This window comes from Amblyraja radiata, chromosome 20 (genome assembly GCF_010909765.2).
Source record: "Amblyraja radiata isolate CabotCenter1 chromosome 20, sAmbRad1.1.pri, whole genome shotgun sequence".
In the NCBI taxonomy this organism is placed as follows: domain Eukaryota; kingdom Metazoa; phylum Chordata; class Chondrichthyes; order Rajiformes; family Rajidae; genus Amblyraja; species Amblyraja radiata.
This window is the reverse complement of record NC_045975.1, coordinates 13,366,573-13,380,718: the sequence shown is the minus strand read 5'-3', so window position 1 is coordinate 13,380,718 and position 14,146 is coordinate 13,366,573. Positions and strand designations below refer to the sequence as shown.

At 42.2% G+C, this 14,146-nt stretch overlaps 1 protein-coding gene across 1 annotated transcript in view; it reads left to right on the top strand.

Annotated features, from left to right (window-relative positions):
• The window catches only part of ctr9 (CTR9 homolog, Paf1/RNA polymerase II complex component), a 36,036-nt gene that overhangs the window by 3,437 nt on the left and 18,453 nt on the right, over nt 1–14,146 (top strand). The window contains exons 3-12 of the mRNA XM_033038861.1: nt 423–662; nt 3,371–3,488; nt 4,544–4,633; nt 6,285–6,433; nt 7,782–7,889; nt 8,580–8,687; nt 9,641–9,877; nt 9,974–10,063; nt 10,895–11,023; nt 12,284–12,467. Of these exons, the coding sequence (XP_032894752.1) occupies nt 423–662; nt 3,371–3,488; nt 4,544–4,633; nt 6,285–6,433; nt 7,782–7,889; nt 8,580–8,687; nt 9,641–9,877; nt 9,974–10,063; nt 10,895–11,023; nt 12,284–12,467 (1,453 nt within the window). The remainder of the gene's footprint in view (nt 1–422; nt 663–3,370; nt 3,489–4,543; nt 4,634–6,284; nt 6,434–7,781; nt 7,890–8,579; nt 8,688–9,640; nt 9,878–9,973; nt 10,064–10,894; nt 11,024–12,283; nt 12,468–14,146) is intronic.

The following is a 14,146-nucleotide window of genomic DNA, read 5'->3' as shown; positions in this document are numbered from 1 at the left end:
TTGTATACATTTCCAGAAGGCACATGGGATGAGACTTTGCAAAAATAACAGTGAAAAAAAATACCGATGAGCTGGTACCTTGGCTGACAGAAACGGGACAAATAGCAGAGACTTAATCTGTTTATCCAGTCCATGGTTATTAAATCTGGATCTATACATTCTTTATGCATCAGATAGCATCTCTGGCGAACATGGAGAAGTGTCGCTTTGGGTCAGGAACTCTGAAGAAGGGTTCCAACCCAAAATGTCGCTTCTCCATGTTCTCCAGAGATGCTGCCTGACCCACTAAGTTAATCCAGCACGTTACGTCTTTATTTTGTAAACCAGCATCTGCAGTTCTTTGTATCTCCTGTCTCTATAAGTTCTGGTTTGTTTGTCTATTTTTTGTTCTTTCACAAATTAAAAATCTTTCTACCTTAAAGCTGGAGTACTTCAAGCAAGGAAAGACGGAAGATTTTGTCAAGCTTCTGGAGGCCGCTCGTATCGATGGAAACCTGGATTACCGAGATCATGAGAAGGACCAGATGACCTGTCTCGACACACTGGCTGCTTACTATGTACAGCAAGCACGGAAAGAAAAGAACAAAGATGCAAAGAAAGAGCTCATCACGCAGGCTACCCTGCTGTACACCATGGCTGACAAAATCATCATGTACGACCAGGTACGGGCACAGCTGTCATGAGTGTGAGATGTAGTGTGGTGTTGTATGGTAGAAATGAATGTAGGGAGATGCAGATTAGCGTAGTGAAAGAGTATGACATGTAATAGTTCAGGGAGGCTTGGGACACAATTGGGCATTGATGATGTTGTATAGCAAGGCCACAGTGTGGTAAGCCAAGGGGAAGATCATCACAAAGTACAGGGAGGTGAAACTATGGAATACCTGTTGCACAACTGACATCTTCGCAAGAACTGTAGTAAAGCTTTTCCTTGAATTGATCCTACAACATTAAAGCCAATCAGAATAGTTTGAAATGTTACTGCATAAAGGAGCATAATTCATGTCACTGTAGTTATGATACCCAGTGCTTTTTATGTTGACAAAAAGGTACCATGCGTGTTATCAGTTAAAAACATTTTATCAATTATTTTTTCCAATAATCTATTAGACATGCTAGAGGCAGGAAACATGTTCCCGATGTTGGGGGAGTCCAGAACCAGGGGCCACAGTTTAAGAATATGGGGTAAGCCATTTAGAACAGAGATGAGGAAACACTTTTTCACACACAGAGTTGTGAGTCTGTGGAATTCTCTGCCTCAGAGGGCGGTGAAGGCCGGTTCTCTGGATACTTTCAAGAGAGAGCTAGATAGGGCTCTTAAAGCTAGGGGAGTCAGGGGATATGGGGAGAAGGCAGGAACGGGTACTGATTGTGGATGATCAGCTATGATCACATTGAATGGCGATGCTGGCTTGAAGGGCTGAATGGCCTACTCCTGCACCTTTGGTCTATTGTCTATTATCCCCGCTGTTTTGTTTTTAATTTTGTGACCAATCAACTTCCAATTACATAAACTAATAATTAAAACATAAAATGAACAAGTTAAAAATCAAACACATTATTAAAATAATATTCACTAAAAACATTAGGCGTAAGAGCACCACACTAGAACAGCATATCATCACAAAGAATAAATAATAAACTAATAAACCCTATTACATTTTTACTTCAATGAGTCCCTCGACTCCGCGTCAGTTCCCTAAGTCCCAAGGCTGCAATAAATCAGTCATATAGTATGGAAACAGACACTTCGGCCCAACTTGTCCACACTGACCAACATGTCCCATTTAAACTATTCCTATCTGCCTGCGCTTGGCTCATATTCCTCTATAACTATTCTATCAATGGACCAGTCTCATTTTTTTTCTTAAACATTGTGATAGTCCCTGCATCAATTACCTCCTGTGACACCTCGTTCCATACATCCACCACCCTTCCTATTAAATATTTCCCCCTTCACCTTAAACCTATGTCCTCTGTTTCTCAATTACCCTATTTGGGCAAGAGACTCTGTGCACCTACCCATATCTATTTCTCTCATGATTTTATAAACCTCTATAAGATCACCCCTCATCCTCCTGTGCTCTAAAGAATAGTCCCAGCCTGTTCAACCCTATAGCTCAGACGGTCAAGTCCTGGCAACATCCTCGTTAATCTTCTCGCACCCTTTCCAACAGTTGATGGTGACGTGACATTTCTAAATTCAGGAAATAATGTATAAACAGGGATTGTTGAGGTGAATAGCAGAGATGCATATAAGAGGTAACTCTCCACAAATGAAATCTCCAGTAGAGTAATAATAAATCTATATATTTTTAATTATTGGGCTAAAAGCATGGTGAATGTTGGAGTGGCAAAGTAAGCATTACTTCATGATTAGGCACGAACATGTATTGTTACATTAGAAACTTCACTTGCCTATAAATCTCACATCGGGAATATCAGTGGTAATGTTCATGCATAGGCAGCTGCCATAGAATGTCTAACCAGGATAACATGGACTGCTGTTTTCAATGGACTCAGAATAATCACACTTGCTATGATGATCCAGAGGGTGACTCACTAACAAACCTGAGGTAATTCTCAATGGTCACTGAGTCTCGTAACTAGTTGCACAGCATGAACGTTCAGATGTACCTCCTCCATTCTTGGACATCAAACCAAGTGACGTAAAGTAGTTGACCTCAACCCTTCTACTGGAAATGAAGGCAAAATGTGATGTAAGCTCTTTGCACTGTTAATTGGTAACTCCACTCCTGAAGTGTCTTAAGAGTTGCAAATCATTTGTGTGTGAAGTCATGGAGTTCCTGGAAGAGACAGAACCAATCCTAGCCGCAGTAGGAGAAGAGGTGAACCGGGGAAGACTTGGAGTGAGTTGACGTTTGGAACATCTTGATGTGGTCCTGCACTATTTTGCTAAGACAAATGAACACCCCTCCACACCTCATTCGAAGTGACCTTGACTGAGAAATTGAGACAGATTACATCTGGCAATGTTTGCCTCTGAGCAGCACTTCATAAAATGAATGTTTCAGACACCCCTCTGTATGAATAATCTCCATCAAACAATGCAGCATTTGAAAGCTGAATTCTTTAGAAATGCCCAGATGGGATAGATTGAATCTGCGTCTTGTGTGATAACATCAATATCTCGTTGGTTTTGAAGCTGATGCCCGATGTTATTTGAAGGAGGATGTGGTACAGGAGGGGAAAACTTTTTTAAGGAAACGCTGATAAGGTGAGATGAAGCAGGACTTGTGAAACAAACATCAGAGTCTACCTGCTGAAAGGCCTGTTTCTGTGCTGTGAATTCTATGTAAATAATTTATGTTGAAAGGTGTTTTTGCCTAATGTACTCTCTTATCTGTAGAACCACTTGCTGGGGAGAGCATGCTTCTGTCTGCTGGAGGGGGATAAAATGGACCAAGCTGAGGCGCAGTTCAATTTTGTGCTCAATCAGTCGCCGAGTAACATCCCTGCACTCCTGGGTAAGAATTGTCTGAAGGCAAAGTATGCAACAGGTTCTTGGCTCTGATTGGGAGAAGAGGCAGATTCTTCTTCCTCTGCATTATCTATAAAGAATTTACAATGGCCATTGAGCAATTAAATCAAAGTGGGTATCCAAATTTACAGCCGTGTGAATGATAAATGAAACCTATTTCCCACGGTCCTACTAATCTGAAAGTACCTCAAGCGGCTACAATCATTCTATCTTACGATGTTGGTGTCCCAAAATCAGTGATGTGCTTTCAATGTACCATCATTGTCGTAATGAAGGAATTGGCATACAGCAGGCTCCCACAAATTGCAATCAACTGTCTGCTTTATGTCGGCACACAAGATTACAGATGCTGAAATCTGGAGTAAAAGTGGAGGGCTGCTGGTGGAATTCCAGGCAGCATGTGAAGGGTAATGGGCATTCAGATGAAGGGTCTTGACGAAAAATCAATTGCCTATTCCCTCCACAGATGCTGCCTGACCCACTGAGTTCCTTCAGCAACTCTCTTAGTCTATGTTTTATGTGTAATTGAGGCCTAAATGTTGTCATAATATAGAGGAAATTCCCTTGCTCTTTTAAGTGTTACGTCATTTATATCTGCCAGAGAAGGCATACGTGTCTCAGTTTAACACCACCTCTGAAAATAAACTTCCAAAAGTGAAGCCCTCCCTCAGTGCTGGCAGACAAATATAAATATGGGTTGTGTGCTCAAGTATCCAGAAAGGGACTTGAATCCTCAATCTTATGTGTCAAGAATCTAGTGTTATCATTTGAACCATGAGACTGGTACTAGGAGGTAGTGCCGTTGTGATACATGATTTATCAGATTCAGAATTTATCCTGCAATGACGTTGAAAGATTTTTCTTGAATCTCAGCCCATGATTGAAAACAGCTAATGAATGACCACAGGACTGAGTTGGTACAAGTTAATTGGCTTGAACACAGACTCCTGACCCAAGCATCCCACGACTTGCAATTTGTACACTGTCAGTTTAAATATCCAAATAGCATGTAACCAGTTGTCTTTTATTCCCTATCTGCAGGTAAAGCTTGTATCTCCTTCAATAAGAAAGATTACAGAGGTGCTCTGGCTTATTATAAGAAGGCTCTTCGGACTAATCCTGGATGTCCAGGTAAGGAATGGCTCTAGTTACTCCAACACGGGTCCAGTCAGCAGTCAAAACTACTTAACAGCTGCATCAACCCAACCTGATTCCTCTTATAAAGATACTTGCGATGACACCAATAATGCTAGAATCAAGATTTATGTTGCAGTTTAATAGAGTTCAGATTCATAGTCATTCAGCGTGGAAATATGCTTATCGACCCAACTTGTCCACGCCAACCATGATGACCCATCTAAGCTGGATTTATTTGCCTGCGATCGGCCTATAGCCCTCTAAACCTTTCCTATCCATGTGCCTGTCTAAGTGTCTTTTAAATTATGTTAGAGTACCTGCCTCTACTACCTCCTTCTATCACCTGGTTCCATACACTCACCATCCTCTGTGTGGAAAACGTTGCCCCTCGGATTCATATTATTTCTTGCTCATCATGACTTAAACATATGTCCTCTTGTTTTTGTCCCCTGCCGGGTAAAAGATTGTGCCCGATCTATTCCTCTCATGATTTTATACACCTCTATTACATCACCTGTCAGCGTCCTACGCTCCAAGAAATAAAGTCCTAGCCTGCCCAACCTCTCAGAATAGCTCGGCCCCCAAAGGTTGTTTTATTTGAAACTGCTCTTTAATAGTCCTTCTTACTGCAACTTCTGATATAGCCACACTTTCCAAGAACTCAAATTCAGTACATCGCAATTGTCAGGGGTTATTGAAGTGTGCGGCAGTCACACTTGTGTAGATTTCTCCTTTATATGCATATAATAGGAGAGGGGGTGGGGTCCTCGAGTGGGCAGGAATGGGACTTATTTCCAAAGAGGCAGCAGGGAAAACAGATTTCCTGTGATGACAATGGATGGCTGCAGGAATCAGAATTCCAAAGATGGCAATGGAGTCCCAGCAGGGCTCCTAACACGATAGCCCTGTTGGGATATTAAGAATTGAAGGAAGAATAGATTGGACAACATGGGATTTTAAAGAGTGTGGAGTGAGGCAAGCATGGATTGGGAAAAACACAAAATCGTTAAATGTTATTTGGAAATTTTAACTGGCAAAGTGCTCAAGTTATGTTTTGTGGCTACTGTGGGCCAAGATACTCCGAAGGAGAGGAGAACTTGACAGCTTTGCCTGCTGTCTTTGGCTTTTGTGCTGGAATACATGGGTTGTGAGTTGCCATCAAAATAGCCTTAGTGAGTAACTGCAATGCATTTTATATATGGTACACAGTACCGCACAATGGCACAGAGGGGTGACTGTTCAAGCTCCGCAAAACATTCTTGGATAAGTGCTTTCTTTAAGTTATTAGGTGTGGCAATGGAGGTAAATTTCTCTTGATAGCAAATATTTCAATAAACTCATTAATGATTGGGTTTTTATCACAAAGAAGAGGCCGTCTTTGTCTCAGAAGAAGCTTGTTCCTAAAACTTATATTTTTATTCTTTAGAAACTATTATTTACTCAAGCTTTTATTGTTGTTTTCTTTCCACTGCACTAAATAAAATAGTGAACTCCTTTTGCTTGTTATTTGAATGATAGGAGCGACAATTCCGACTAGTAATATTAGTGGGAATATTATTTGACTGATTGTTCCTCACTGAAAAATGAGCAGTGTTTCTTGCGATTAGATTTACTAGATTGCCGCTCCTGTTCCTTGTTTCCACAGCCGAGGTGCGGTTAGGTATGGGCCATTGCTTTGTGAAGCTGAGCAAGCTGGAGAAAGCTCGGTTAGCCTTTGGTAGGGCTCTCGACCTCAATCCCAAATGTGTGGGGGCACTTGTGGGGCTTGCTGTCCTGGAGCTGAATAATAAGGAGGTGAGTTTCTTGTCTGAGTTACTATGCTTTTCTGTCGCAAATGGAATAGAGCTGTTGCAGAACAGATGTAGGGACTCATCTCTTAACTATAGTTACATTGATTGACAAATTTAAAATGGGGGCAACTGCAAGTATTTTCTTTTAACTCCTTCACGGCATTGCAATCACGAGTTATATTATTATTCACCCCTTAAAGTAATGGTGGTGCTGCCTTAAATCACTGCAGACAATATTGAACGTGCTTCTATGGAGCTTTTGGGTCAGTGAATTCCTGGATTTATGACCTGTTGACTCAGTTCAACCCAAAAAAGCTCTTTAAAGTTGGATGCATTGCAATTTAAAGATTCTGACAATGAAGAAATGGCAATATCAGGATGCAATATGACTTGTAGAGAAACCGGCAAGGGGACAATGTTCTCGGGCTCCTACTGCCCTCATCTGAGGGGTGCGATTGCTTTGTGGGGGAACCGATTAATCGGGAGCACATCTGCAGACCTTCGACACAAACACAGAACTCACAAATTTCCAACAGTAGGTCGACAGAAGATGCTATTTATGTGGGAAGGAACAGCGGGTGCTCCTAAGCCATCAGCTCCCAAGTCTTATCAGTGGAATTTATAACAGTCACGCTTGGACTCTCCAAAATAAAGTAGGTGACAGACATCAGAAGCACCAAATGTAGTAGATGTGGTTAAATATGAACCTCTGTCTCACCTGAAAGGGATGCTGGGGTCCCTGGAAGGATGTGATGGAGGAGGTGTAGGAATAGATATGACATCTTCTGCGGTTGTTGGGGAAAGTGCCCAGGGAGGGGGTGGTTTGAGGTTTCTTGTTTCTCCACCTATCACTTGCTAGATTTTGTATGGCACCACCTCTCTTCCAGCATTCCTCCCACTACTAAAATCAGTCTGAAGAAGGGTTTCGACCTTCGTCTGAAGAAGGGTTTCGTCCATTGAAACACTGACTATCCATGTTCTCCCGAGATGCTGCCTGACCCACTGAGTTGCTCCTGCACTTTGTCGTTTTCTGCAAACCAGCATTTGCAGTTCCTTGTGTCTACAGTTTCTCAATCAAAGTGGTTTTGTTGTGGCATATATTACTAGGAAACTGGGTATGAAGAAATAATTAAACAGCTTGTGGAGAGAGCAGATTAAGAGTGCTTGTGATGGACAGTTCCAGTCAGCTCCACACAGAGAGAGAGAGAGACAAGCTAATTTGACTCTAGCTTCCACTTCAAGAAAATTGTCTGCATCCTTCAGTCGCATTGTGGATTTTGTTTTGTTTGTGAACATGCGACAGTGATTGTTGAATAAACCGCAAACTGATCCAATCTTTCCTGTTTTTCTAGGCGGATTCCATCAAAAATGGTGTGCAGCTGCTTTCAAGAGCATACACAATTGATCCCAGCAACCCAATGGTATTAAATCATCTGGCCAACCACTTCTTCTTCAAAAAGGTATAATTCATGCAGTAATGAATCCAGTTTTTCAGTGGTGATATAATTAGCATGAGTAACCCAAGGGCCCACTCAAGTAATTCATTGAATTGTTCTAAGCCCAACAGCAGAGTTTGAAAATTTGAAAATGAAAAAATCTCATGCAAGTAAAATTGGCACAAACCTTTTGGATGGCTGTAATAGTCCCTAACTGGCTCAGCCACTATGTTCTGTGCCTTTGATTGCACTACAGCATTTGTTTTTGCATTACTATGGTTACCTAGTATTGCAGTTATTAATTTATTGTACTTTTTATCATATATTATCAGGGTATCGTTGCTTTTATGGGCCTGTTAAGCTGCAGCAAGTAAGAATTTAACTGTTTTGGGATTGCACTTAAACCTTGGTGCTCTCCCATTTCTCAGACTGCCCCAGTCATCCTCCTCTTGTCAAGAACCAAATTGAACTTTAAATCCAACTTCCTGCTATTGATCACAGATGTCTCCAATTGCTGGTCCCAATATACTTTGGCAATTTAACTGAAAATTAAAAACTCTTCCATCTTTTTCCCTCCTGAAATTCAATCCAAGTGAAGCAACATGGAAAAATAAATAATGTCATCAGTTGTTGTAGTTTCACATAAGCAATTTTGTTTTGATAGTACAGTAGTGGTGTTTGGTTCCTTGATATCACTTTCTCATTTGTTTTTAGGATTACAGCAAAGTACAGCATCTGGCTCTTCATGCCTTCCATAACACTGAGGTGGAGGCTATGCAAGCTGAGAGTTGTTACCAGTTAGCTAGGTCCTTCCACGTGCAGGTGAGTTAATGCAAACCTTTCATTCATGCTTGTGTCTTCTATGTTATAACGCCTGAGACATTGCAAATCAATATTTGTAGGCTGGGTATTATTGTGTAGGAGCAAGACAAGACATTTCAGTTAAATCATAGCTAACCTCTCTGGAATTCTCTGCCACAGAAGGTAGTTGAGGCCAGTTCATTGGCTATATTTAAGAGGGAGTTAGATGTGGCCCTTGTGGCTAAAGGGATCAGGGGGTATGGAGAGAAGGCAGGTACAGGATACTGAGTTGAATGATCAGCCATGATCATATTGAATGGCGGTGCAGGCTCGAAGAGCCGAATGGCCTACTCCTGCACCTATTTTCTATGTAACCTGTACTTATACATACAATAACTTAGAAGAAGGCAAATTGGCTCATCATAACTATTCTGTCTCGCAGGGAAGCAATCTTATTGGTCGCATTCCCTTACATCTTATTCTCTCTCAACCAAACCCATCATCTGCCTTTCAAAGAAATCTTCAGGGAACTGTGCAACCAAACAAAGAGACAGGGAAGCAACAACTTCAATCACAACCAATGATGAGGAATACCTAGAATTTGACGATCTATCCACACATGCGCCAAGTGCTGCCAGTTCCTAGAAATGGCCCACAATCGCAAGCAATTCTAACTTCAGACCTCCTGGGCAGCTTTGCAGGTTCTCAGAGCTTCGGTGAAGAATTTGCTTGTTCATTGTTGTGGAGTGCAAATGTTCGCAATAGATTCTCAGCCCAGCAATACACTGCCTCAGTGGATTTTTTTTTTTTTAAGTATAGGGTGTATGTAACTGAGTTAGGACTCAGTCCAGACCAAGTGTTGTAATTAATTGGGCATTCTGTGTCGTACCAGTATTGCTAATTGTGTAAATGGAATGCTAATATAATCTTGAGATTTAGCTATAACTAATTCTACAGATGTGCTTGTTCTATAGGGTGATTATGATCAGGCTTTCCAGTACTACTATCAAGCTACCCAGTTTGCTTCCATCACGTTTGTTCTGCCCTTCTTTGGCCTTGGACAAATGTACATTTATCGAGGGGACAAGGAGAATGCTGCACAATGCTTTGAGAAAGTTCTAAAAGCCTATCCCAACAATTATGAAACTATGAAAATTCTAGGTTCACTCTATGCCACTTCAGAGGAACAGGAGAAGAGGGAAGTTGCAAAGGTACACTACTTTTCGAATTTACTTTCCCAACTTGACAATAAATTTGTGTCTTTTTATGACGTCAAACACTAAAAATGGTTTCATCTTATTTTTAAGGGTCATTTAAAAAAAGTGACTGAACAATACCCAGATGATGTAGAGGCCTGGATTGAATTGGCTCAAATCCTCGAACAGTCAGATATTCAGGTATGAAGGCAATCATTCTAAATCATGAAATAAGTATAGAAAATGCTTATGAACAAACGTTTCCAATCATTACCCTTCTTCAGCCGGATGAAGGGTCCTGATACAAAGCATTGTCCGTTCCCTCCACATATGCTGCCTGACCAGCATTTTTTGTTTTGCTCAAGTTTCCAGCATGTACAGTTTCTTGTGTCTCCAGAAAATGGTGATTATACTCATCAGCGGAGTCACCACCTGGTATAAGAACAGTTAATCTTTCCAGTCATTGTCCTTTCGTCTAATTTGCATGTTAGAGATAAAGTTCTTAATCACATGCAGAGGCTGGGGAAAATGGGGTGGGGATGAGCTAAGATCATATAGGAAGTTGCAAAATAAGGTGGAATATTAGTAACGCAGGACAAGAAAATTAGAGGGATATAAAGGAATAAATTATTGGTCAAAAAGATTTGTAAATGCAAAAGAAAAATAATTGCAGTTGTACAGTTCAGTGCTTAGCTAACGATCAAAGACACGGAAACTAGAATATGGCACACCTATATGGCATGACTTGAGTTATGAACCTCCTGGAATCATAAAGCTGTACATCACAGAAACATGCCCTTCGGCCCACTTTGTCCATGCCAACCATGTTGACGGATTAAACTATTTGCCTACATTTGGCCCATGTCCAGCAAAAACCCTCCTGTCCATATTTCTGTGTAAATGTTTTTTAAAAGTCATAATTGTATCAGCTTCTATAATTTATTCTGATAGCTCATTCCATATTCCCGAGTTTAACCTCGTGGGCTTTACCTGATACTTGGTGATATTAATGTGGTTGAATTCTGTTTATAGGGTGCACTCTCGGCCTATGGTACAGCTACACGTATCCTTCAGGAGAAAGTGCAAGCTGATGTCCCTCCTGAGATCCTCAACAATGTCGGGGCACTTCATTTCCGATTGGGAAATCTGGGAGAAGCCAAGGTAAAGTTCTCTTGGGGCATTTAAACCAGCAGATTTCCATCTTTCTCATGAGACAGTAACTTTTGGCAATGAATTATAATGTAGAATTCCACCTTCATTGCTGGTTTCCAAGTTATTTTCTTCTGCTTCATCCTCTTCCTGTTGTTCCATTGGTGATTTTACTCTCGGTGGGTTTCTTTATCATGCCTGCCCCAAGAATTAGGCAAACGTACAATGGCAGATAATAGGAACCAGCCCTTCGGCCCACAATGTTTGTGCCAACCATGATACCAATTTAAACTAATCCTATCTGCCTGCAGGTGATTTGTATGCCTTTATTCTGTGCCTGTTCATGGCAATCTAAATGCCTCATAGATCTTGCTATCTGCTTCTACCACTCCCCTGACTGTGTTCAGGGCGTTACAAATTTCATTTCCCCTCTGTCCTTAAAGCTATTCCTGAGATTATTTGACATTTTCACCCTGGAAAAATGTTTTGACTATCTACGCTACCTGCCAGCTCATAATTTGTATACGTCTATAAGGCTGACCCTCAGCCTCTGAAGTTCCAAAGAAAACAATCTAAGTTTGTCCAACCTTTCTTTATGCTAATAGCCCTAAGCCTATTGAATTACTTCTGCACGCTCTCCAAAGCCTCCACATCCTTCTCGCTATGGCCTGACCAGAACTGCACACAGTACTCCAAATACGGCCTAATCAAAGTTTGATAAAGCTGCAGTATGACATTGATGCTTATACTCAATGCCCTGACTAATGGCCAGCATCCACATGCCACCTTCACCACCTTGTTGCCACTTTCAGGGAGCTATGAATTTGCACTCCAAAATCCCTCTGTGTATCCCAATGTAATTTAACATCCCAAAGTGCAAGACCTTATACTTGTCTGGATTATACACCATCTCCTTGTACTCCACCCACATTTCCAACTGATCTTGTTCAGCCATATCCTTTGACAGCCTTTCTCACTATCACTGATCATGTAAATAACAGAGGTCCCAGCACTGATCGCTTTGAAACAGCACTGGTCACAGACAGTCAGAAACTCCACCCCTTCCCCTTTCACTACCACCCTGTCTTCAATGACCAAGCCAATTTTGAATCCAATCTACCCAGTCACTGTGTATCCCATATGCCTTAACTTCTGGATCAGCCTACCATGTCCACTGTGCCTTATTTCACACTTAAGTAGTTATTTTTGACAAGCTCTGTGATATGGATAACAGTATCCGTGTAAATATAATAATTTGGTTGTTCTTGGCAGAAATATTTCTTGGCTTCACTCGAACGCGCAAAGGCTGAAGCAGAGCACGATGAGCACTATTACAATGCAATCTCAGTCACCACTTCCTACAACCTGGCCAGGCTCCATGAGGCCCTGTGTGAATACCATGAAGCAGAAATACTGTACAAGAATGTTTTAAGAGAGCATCCAAATTATGTGGACTGTAAGTAATTTCTCAGCCCAGTTCTTTTGGTGTGGTAATCATGAACTTAGTAGTGATGGTGATTACAAAGTCAAGCGTAAAGCCTGGTCTATAAGTTTGGAATTATGTTTGTTGGACTATGATATGAGTTTGCTTGTAGTTTTTTAACAATGAATGAATGAATAATACTTTATATCGTCACATGTACCTAGGTAGAGTGAAATTCTTTGTTTTGCATACAATATACAAGTACAAGTATGCAAAGAGTCGCCACATATAGGGCATCGACAAGGTAACAAAAGTATTAATTATGGTCCCTCTTCGTTCTTGGCGCCCCCTCCCCCTCCAGTCCCTATTTGTTCTCTCAATTTCTCCCCCCCCCCCCCACACCAGGCCCCTCTTTGTTCTCTCAATCCCCCCCCCCCCCCCCCCCACGCCAGGCCCCTCTTTGTTCTCTCAATCCCCCCCCCCCCACGCCAGGCCCCTCTTTGTTCTCTCAATTTCCCCCTCCCACTCCGGGTCCGTCTTTGTTCTCTCAATTTCCCCCTCCCACTCCGGGTCCGTCTTTGTTCTCGGTCCCTCTTTGACCTCCAGCACTCCCGCGGCCCCAGTCCTTGGCCGATCTCCGGGCCCGTCCTCACCCGCCCACCGCCAGGTCCTCACTTAGGCGGCTCCGCAACGTTTGCCGGGCGGTTTCCTACTGCACCGCCATGGCGTTCTCATTGCTAATTGTAAGAGTGAGAAACTGTTTAATGACGTGTATAGGGATGTGGTGGCAATTGTATTTCTACAACCACCTTTCTTTGAAACTAGTTGTGCTAATGCATTACGCAGCAGTTGAAATAACTGAACAATGGAGGCTTTAGGGGCTGAATGACTCATTCCAGCTCCTGTTTTCTATATTAACAATTTGTTAGCTGTGCTGATTATATGGGTGTGTTGATTAAAATTCAGATGCTTCAAACAGTTCCTTGAAAGGATGATACAGTGTAGTGTGAGGGAGGTGACTGTGTCCCTAAAGGGCCTGTCCCACTTAGGCGATTTTTTAGGTGACTCGGTCGTTCCAGGTCGCCGAAAAGCCGGCGACTGCACCCCCTACGACATGCTACAACAACCTACCACATAGTCGACGGCAAGCTACCGACAACCAACGACCCATTAGGATGTCCACTACGACAACCTACGACCACACAGATGACAACCGGTCAACCTACGTCTACCCGCGACAAGCTATGACAAGCCACGACCCTATCGGCGACAACTGAAGACAATTCAGTCGCCGGTACCGGTTGACGTAGGTATTTACCAATGGAATTCACCGAAGTCAGCACCGGTGACAACCTACGTTACCTGGCGACAGCCTACGACAGCACCTACGTCAGGAGAAGTCAAGCTGCGCTCATTGACGTCCAACCCACTGTCGCCGAAATTTTTTGAACATGTTGAAAATCCAGTGGCGACCAGAAAGACGCTACGACTCTTTGGGCGACTGAGGAGACTACTCACGACCATACAGGCGACACCCCAGCGACCATGTGGCGACAGCCTAGTCGCCTGTAATCGCCTAAAAATTGCCTAAGTGGGACAGGCCCTTAACTGACAGATTGTGACAAAAGATAAAATAATCTGCCAATTCCTAGTTCTGTAATTTTCACATGTTGTGGCAACAAAACTTAATTGTTCAATAGCGACAGTTCTTT